The sequence below is a fragment of the Stegastes partitus genome, unplaced genomic scaffold (genome assembly GCF_000690725.1).
Source record: "Stegastes partitus isolate 25-593 unplaced genomic scaffold, Stegastes_partitus-1.0.2 Scaffold1120, whole genome shotgun sequence".
In the NCBI taxonomy this organism is placed as follows: Eukaryota; Metazoa; Chordata; class Actinopteri; family Pomacentridae; genus Stegastes; species Stegastes partitus.
Window position 1 is genome coordinate 200008 of NW_007578851.1, and position 7738 is coordinate 207745.

Genomic DNA, 7738 nt, shown 5'->3' on the forward strand with positions numbered 1-7738 from the left:
CACTTCCATTCCTTCAGGTCTTTGTTCAGCGCAGAACAAACTGAGGTTCAGAATCACAAGAGAAGGACTCGACAGAGAACGATAAAAATACAAAATCTACCGCAGCCTCAGAACTTCATCAGTTCAGCAGATAGACACACGACATGCAGGAGGAAGAACACATCTGAGTTCTGGTAGAACCTGACACCAGATCAGTTCTACATCCATCCAGGTGTCACCGCCTGAATTCAAGTCCTCTGTAGCATCAGTATTATGGGATGGATCATCGTGTGAACAGTCAGACTGCTTCCATAGAGTTTCTCATGTCATCAGACAAACTGCTGCAGCCTGCCGTCAGTTTGAAACACATTGAAGTGATTTATAATCTGTTAATTTATCAGTGGAGTCCATCTTTAACTGAACTTTAACACGGTTTGGACTTGATCTCTTTCCTTAAATCAGTCATGAACAGCTGACAGTAGTTGCAGCTCCATCAACATTGATCAGATCATTTATCCCCTGCAACCACAAACTGACACGTTGCTGGCTTCTCCAAGACGTGGATCAGTTTTGGCCAAAGACACTCAGGTTACCGTCAGTGAAAGAAACCAGAGAATACCGACGGTGACCCTGCAGCCAAAAGCAGGCAGAAGATTCAGTCTGAAAGCTTCGGAGCAAAGTGAAGGTTGTTTCAACAAAGTCTGCAGGAACAACAAAACCCAGACACGTATTAATTGTCAAGGCATCTTTTGTTTTATTTTCTTATTCTTTTTTTTGACTTAACAAAAAGAAAAACAAACCGTCGGGGCTTTTGTGGAAAAAACGTTAATGCAAAAGAAACTTCCAAAAGGCAAAGTCACAAATGCAGCAACTTGATTTCAACAACAGAATAAAAAAATAAGGGGGAGGTGGGGGGGGGGAATCAGCTGAATCTCCATCAATAGGAATGTTGAACGGCGGAGGGGCGGAGCCTACAGGGGGCGTGGCTACAGGGTGAGCAGGAAGGGTCGGTGTGGAGCTCAGAGCTGCCCGCAGTCAGCGATGGCGATCTTGCCGTTGGTTTTGCCGCTCTGGCTGCCTCTTTCCTCCATCTTAGTGACCACGTTCATCCCCTCGACCACCTTACCGAACACCACGTGCTTCCCGTCCAGCCTGCAGACAGAACAGACGTCAAACTCAAGGCCTGCCTCTTCACAAACCTGGTTCACTGGAGTCCACACGAGGAGCCCAAACATCTGTCTACATCCATCTACAGCTGACAGTGGAACATCTTTCTACATCTGATGGTGGAACATCTTTCTACATCTGATGGAGGAACATCTTTCTACAGCTGATGGTGGAACATCTTTCCGATGGTGGAACATCTTTCTACATCTGATGGAGGAACATCTTTCTACAGCTGACGGTGGAACATCTTTCTACAGCTGACGGTGGAACATCTATAATTCTGTAATCGTCATGTCTCAGAGCTCTCCCTCCTTCATGGTCGTTCTGGTCCCTCAGAGATGCAGGACTTGCTAATTAACCTCAGATCTCTCATGAGTGTCTGTACCATGCGGTTTTGTCTGTGCAGATGAAGAACTGGGATCCGTTGGTGTTGGGGCCGGCGTTGGCCATGGACAGGATGCCGGCTCCGGTGTGCTTCAGCTGGAAGTTCTCATCGGCGAACTTGTTGCCGTAGATGGACTTTCCCCCGGTTCCGTTGTGGTTGGTGAAGTCGCCGCCCTGCGTGGTTCAAAGGAGGGGAAACACACTTTAACGACACACACACACACAACCCAGCCTACAAACCGAGTCAGAGTGAGAACGTCAACTTTAAACATCCTGCAGTGGGCTGAACAACTGATTTATCCAACAAACATGACCACAAGCTATCACTTCAGTCTGATGTTTACGGTTAGAAGATCCACACGGATGGATCCTAACCTCACGAGGACAGCAGTGAGTGCAGAGGAGAGAATCATCACAACAGTATATTACGGTTACTGTTCAGCCCTTACAGCTTTAACCAGTGATGAGTCTGATGAATGTTTTCTGAAAAGGTCTTAAAAAAAAAAGAATAAACTATGGAAAATGTGAACCAGAGTTGTGTCCAGAGATCTTCAGTTTAGTGTCAGAGGAGGAAAGAAACCAGGAAAGATTGACACTGGAGACGCTGCAGTCACAAGATTTAAACTGTTTTTAGCGTTTTAACGTCATGCAGACGGATGAAACAGGTGGAGCTTCCTCTAGTAGCTCCTGACAAACTGATTATTCAGTGCAGCCGGAAGCAGAAGAGACTCTGATCGTGATCTTAAAATGAAAGGAGCCTCATTATTTTCCATTAAAGACATTCTTACGTCTCTAATGTCAGCAATGGAGGAAGAAAACAAACAAACACTTCACCATTGGCTGTGTGCAATATTTTAAAAACCACATTAACAAAATCACCCTCACTTGGATTGCAGATCTCTAAAAGCTGAAATAGAGCTTAACAAACCATCCTGCTCCTAAACGCAGCCCATCCTCACCTGGCACATGAATCCAGGGATGATGCGGTGGAAGATGGAGCCCTTGTAGCCGAAGCCCTTCTCGCCGGTGCAGAGGGCACGGAAGTTTTCAGCCGTCTTGGGCACCACGTCGGGGTAGAGCTGCACAAACAGAGCAGAGAGCGAGACATCAAGATGGTGGACAGAAGACGTGATCGCCTGCAGCAACGTTGTGAAATCTATTCACTTACTCACGTCTGGCTCGCTGCCACTCGGGCAACGAGCCAGAACCAGTGCCGCCTTATCAGATACGCTGCACTTTGCTGTGTGGAGCAACCCGTTGCACAACTACACAAAGCAGAAATCTGCACAAAGTTCCAACTGCAGGAGGTCAGTGTCTGTCTGCACACGGCAGGACTGATATGAAACCAAACCAGAACCACTGAAGCTCAACAATTAACCAGTGAGCTGCTACCCTTACATGGGGCCGGCCATCTGGATCATTGAAGGTTCTTGGACGTGAGCAAAACAGTCCAAGAAACAAACACACATTCGGTTTAGTGGCAGGAGAAGAAACCAGGAAATATTCACAGTAAAGAGGCAGCAGTGACAGAACTCAGACCAGCTGGTGATTAAACTAGTTTGTGATTATCGCGCTAATCTCTGCACACCTGAGCTCACACCAGTGTTACATGTTAAAGCAGAAAGGTGCAGAGTGAGAACAGATCAGGTCGCTGTGTGTGAATGTGTCACGTCACGGTGAGACAGGAATGCGGCACTGCAGCACGCTGCAGCTCTGCATGGCTGTACAGCAGCGCCGCCGCCATGCAAGCATGCTGGGAGGGTGTGTGGGGGGTCTGCAGCTGCTGCGTGGCTTCATGCAGCAGCAACACGATCCACCGCTTCATAATGCAGCTCTGGTTACCTGGAACACCACCGGGCTGCAGGTTCTCCGGGTCCAGGCGCACTAACACTGAACAGACAGTCTGCAGCTGAAGCTACACCTGAGTCACCAACTGGCTGCACTGTGGAGACACCTCACTGCCCAGTTAGAGGTCTGGTACCAGTCTGTCACCAGAAGGCTGAGCCCTGAACGTCTCATTATTCATGATCAGTCTCCTGTGAGCCCAGCTGCCTCTGAACCCGCCCAGCAGTGAAGCAGATGAAAGCTGTGAGGTTCTGACGGTCCGTTTACGTTCACGCTGCTGCACTGGAGGGACTTTAAACATTTAATAAACTGCAGATACCGGAAACTGGAACAACGAGTCAAATTCTGACTAATGGCGTTAATGGAACCGTGGCAGTGCTGGTTCTGGAGACCCGACATGTTCTTGGACGCACCGACTGGGTTCCTCTGCAGTCCGTCATGTTCGGTTCCGCCCATCACGCAGCTCAGCGCCCAGCGGAGCACAAAATGGCTGGACGTGTTAGCATCATGCTAGCCCTTTAGCTTGCAGTTGTCTGCGCGGCGGATATAAATAACTGCGTAACAATGGAGCCCCTGTGGCCGCCATCATGGCTTACATAACGGCCCGCGAACGGACCGCTCGGCCCCGGCAGTCGGTGCTCCGGGCCGGCTCCCCTGCCCAACTGTGTTTGTTCCGCTGGTCTGAATGGGGCCACAGGAGGCCCAAACCCCGGACCGGCGGAGGCCCAAACCCCGGACCGGCGGAGGCTCAAACCCCGGACCGGCGGAGGCCCGCAGGCCGCGGAGCTGCAACAAAGAAGCGCGCGAGCGCACGGCGTTAGCTAGCTTAGCTGTTAGCTAGCCGGACCGGAACCGAGGAACCGGCTCATCATTTAGAGCACACCCTGCCCCGGTGGAGCCAACTTATAATTGGACTAATTTCCTCACCACCGACAGCAGCAGCGTAATTAGCGCGGTTTACCGGAGCCGCTTCCTCCGGGGCCGTCCCCTCCGGCAGCCCGGGCAGCGCGGGCGACCAGCCACACACACGTGCACATGGTCCCGCCGTCACCTCGGGGCCGGACCGGTGAGCTGCCTGCAGCGTCCCGTCGTTCATTCAGCATCTGAACGGTAACCGAGCAGCAGCCGCCGAGCAGCGCGGCTCCTCCCGCTCCGTTAACGCGCCCTCCGGCTACTGCTCCATCAGCCGGCCCGCTGGCCTCGCTGCCGCTGCCCAGGGCGGCCACTCACCTCCATCACGACCCGGCCGAGCGGGCTGCCGTCAGCGGTGATGTCGAAGAAGACTCGGGACATTTCAGCGGCTGCAGCGGAGACGGTGACTGAGAGTTTTCCGGCGAGGAGACACGGCGGGCCGCGAGGAACCGAAAAAGATGGAGGCGCGTGGATTAATTTTATATAAGACGCCAGTGGGAGGCGGGAAATCACTGCGAGCCAATGAGCGACGCAGAGGAATTAGATCGGCACTCGTTTCAGCCAATCAGCAGCCGGAGCGGCAGAGTTCGGTTTGTGACTGGTCTGTCATGGACCGACTCATTCACGGTGCGTTCGATTCCAGGATCGGACGGAGCCGCTGGACGGTTTCAGGCTTATCCGCGAGTAGCACCGCCCCGCTTCGGTGTCCCGGTACCACAAATAAATCCCCCGAGTGTCGGAGCAGCGCGCGCCACACGTGACTGACAGCTTCGGTGTCCAATCGGTGCGGCGCACGCGGTGAGGGAACGTCGAGCCCCGCAGTGAGCGCGCGCTCCTGCTGTCGGGGTTAAACGTAGGTGCGCGGTCACGCGGCCAGGGCGCGGTCCGTCCTGTTCTCTGCACGAGGAGCAAAGTTAATGTGGAAAGTTTCTGCAGCGAGCGAGCTGACGTCACACAGCTACTGCGGCTTCTGAGCTCAGTTTAACCCGATAATCACCCGATCTTAACCCGATAATCACCCGATAACAACCAGATTCTAATCCAGTGTTAACCTGATCTTAACCTGACATAAACCTAATATTAACGAATGTTAACCTGATATTGAACTAACATACTAATATAGCTAACTCACTAAGATGTTGAGCTAATGTTAACCTGACACAAACCTGATATTAACCTGATCTTAACCCGTTGACCATGAACTCCATCATGGGTCCTGGTGACTCTCAGACCAGGACATCGCTGTGATAGTTTCCAGGAAATAAACTGAAAGAAAGCCAAAACTAAAAGCCAACATCTCCTCAGCTGTACCTGAGCTGCATGAACACGAGGTAGCGAAAGGCCTCAACAGATGACATACGTGGTAGCAGCAGTGCTAACGTAGCACAGAGTCAAGTAATGCCAGGTGAAGTCACCTGCAGTAAACGGCTGTCACGGTTTTAATAATCCAGTCATTGTTTCAGACATTCATAGAGCAAAACGTCAACATTCTTGAATTAGAACTTGTCAGCTGTGAAGATGTGCTGATTTGTCATCTTATGTGACAATAGACTGCGAATCATGAGGTTCCTTTGCTGCAATGAAACGTGATCTGAACTCCAGCTGAACAATGAGTTCAAAGGTGTTTTATAAGTCCGACAAACTTAAAATATGAAGTTGTTTTAACAGTGGAAACACACTTCAGCTGAGGTGCAACAGGATCAGCACCGACACAAGCTGTGACGCTGTTCACGCCGTAACAACAACCGCAAACAGTTTACACAGTCCTGTTCAAAAAAAAAAAGGTAAAAATGAAATAAAATAAGAGCAAATATCTGTAAAATGGTGTCATGGACTAAACACAAAAACACAGGTTTAAAGTTCACAAAAGACAGATTTATTTTCTCCCCAAAAACAAAGAAGAACAACTGACAGCACTGAAATCAACACAATATAACTACTGACAAAGCTGGACATGAACTCAGAGAACAGAGCTGAGGCCACATGGAACACATCTTCTGTTGGTCTCCAACCAGGAAGTGTCACGCAGCAGCAGCCAGGTAGCTCAAAGGAAAGAGAAATGAATTAACAGCAAAACAATGTGAACTAAACGTGTGCCTCCAGCTAGAAAACAGTGTCGTCAAAGTGTTCATGAACCAGCTTTTATCAGATCTAGTGTGTGTGATTTAACTGAACATGTGGTGACGGTGTCTGTGGATTCTTCAGCCTTCTGTGTGGCTGTGGGCACGGCCATCACAAATAGTTATCCATCCATCATCTCGACACCTTAATCCTCACTAGAATCACAGGGGGCGGAGTCTATCAGAGCTGGTGAGGGCAGGTTCACCTGGACAGGTAACCAGTCTATCACAGGGCTACACTTAGAGACAGACAACCAAGCACACTCACATTCACACCTACGGACAATTTACAATCACCAATTAACCTCAGCATGTTTCTGGATTGTGGGAGGAAGCCGGAGAACCCGGAGAGAACCCACGCTGCACGGGGAGAACATGAAAAAACTAATATGGGCTGATACCGATGTGGTCGCAGATATATGGTGCATCCCTGTAATGTATGTTTTTTTTTCTGGGATTTTACTGAATGTCATCTGTACTTAAACGAAACAGGAAAAATCTGTAAAATAACATAAACTAGCAAATGTAATTAGAGTTTTCAATCCTAACTATTCATAGTTTGTCTTTCAAATAACTGTAAATAAGCCAATTTAAACAGAAAAAAGCAGATTTTTTAGGCCTGACATTGTTAAAAACAGTTAACGTGTAAGTTAATACTTTCTTCTGTGATCTTATAAGTTAGTAATTTGTCAAATAAAAGTGAATTGTTAAAAAAACTACACTTCAAATCTTTTTGTTGTGCTTGAATGTAGTTTTAACTCTGCTGCTGACTGACTTGTGCTCAGCTCTTCATTTACAGCATCAACCAGGTTTCTGTGACGTCTTTAAGTGTTGAACATGAGACGTCTGTCTGGAGGATCAGTGTCTGTCATGTGCAGCTGCTGAACTGGAGTCAGCTGGTTCCCAGTTAGAGACGAGCTGCTCACAGCCATCAACCACTGACCTTTAATGACCTTTGATGACCCATGGTCGATGCTCAGAGCGAGGCGGTGGAGCGCGATCCTCCACCCGACCAGTAGCAGCACAAAGCTGAGATCTGCTGCCAGGTTCAGATTCCCAGAACAAACCAGTAACACACAACCATGAAGCAACAGGGTTCAGTGTCTCCAGAAATAAAACTCTCACAGACAGGAAATGAACAGTTTCCATCAGATCACAAAGACTGAATGGATCCAGCAGATGACACATTTTAGTTATTGGTCTTTCAAACGTTGGTGGCATCGTGTTCCACAAATGTTCCTGTAAGTGTATATATATGGTTGGATCTATATTTCCCCCTAAAAATACAGACTTTAGTCGACATTTCACAAACTTTTGAGGCGATTGGAGGT

At 49.0% G+C, this 7738-nt stretch overlaps 1 protein-coding gene across 1 annotated transcript; it reads right to left on the reverse strand.

Moving 5' to 3' along the window:
• Nucleotides 1-709: 709 nt before the first annotated feature.
• Nucleotides 710-4742, reverse strand: ppiaa (peptidylprolyl isomerase Aa (cyclophilin A)). The gene is made up of 4 exons (XM_008296318.1): nucleotides 4606-4742; nucleotides 2490-2609; nucleotides 1532-1704; nucleotides 710-1131 (listed from the first exon to the last, which is right to left on the reverse strand). Exons 1-4 carry the CDS (start codon nucleotides 4666-4668, stop codon nucleotides 999-1001), a joined length of 489 nt encoding a protein of 162 aa, XP_008294540.1. The 5' UTR covers nucleotides 4669-4742; the 3' UTR covers nucleotides 710-998.
• Between the last annotated feature and the right edge of the window lie 2996 nt (nucleotides 4743-7738).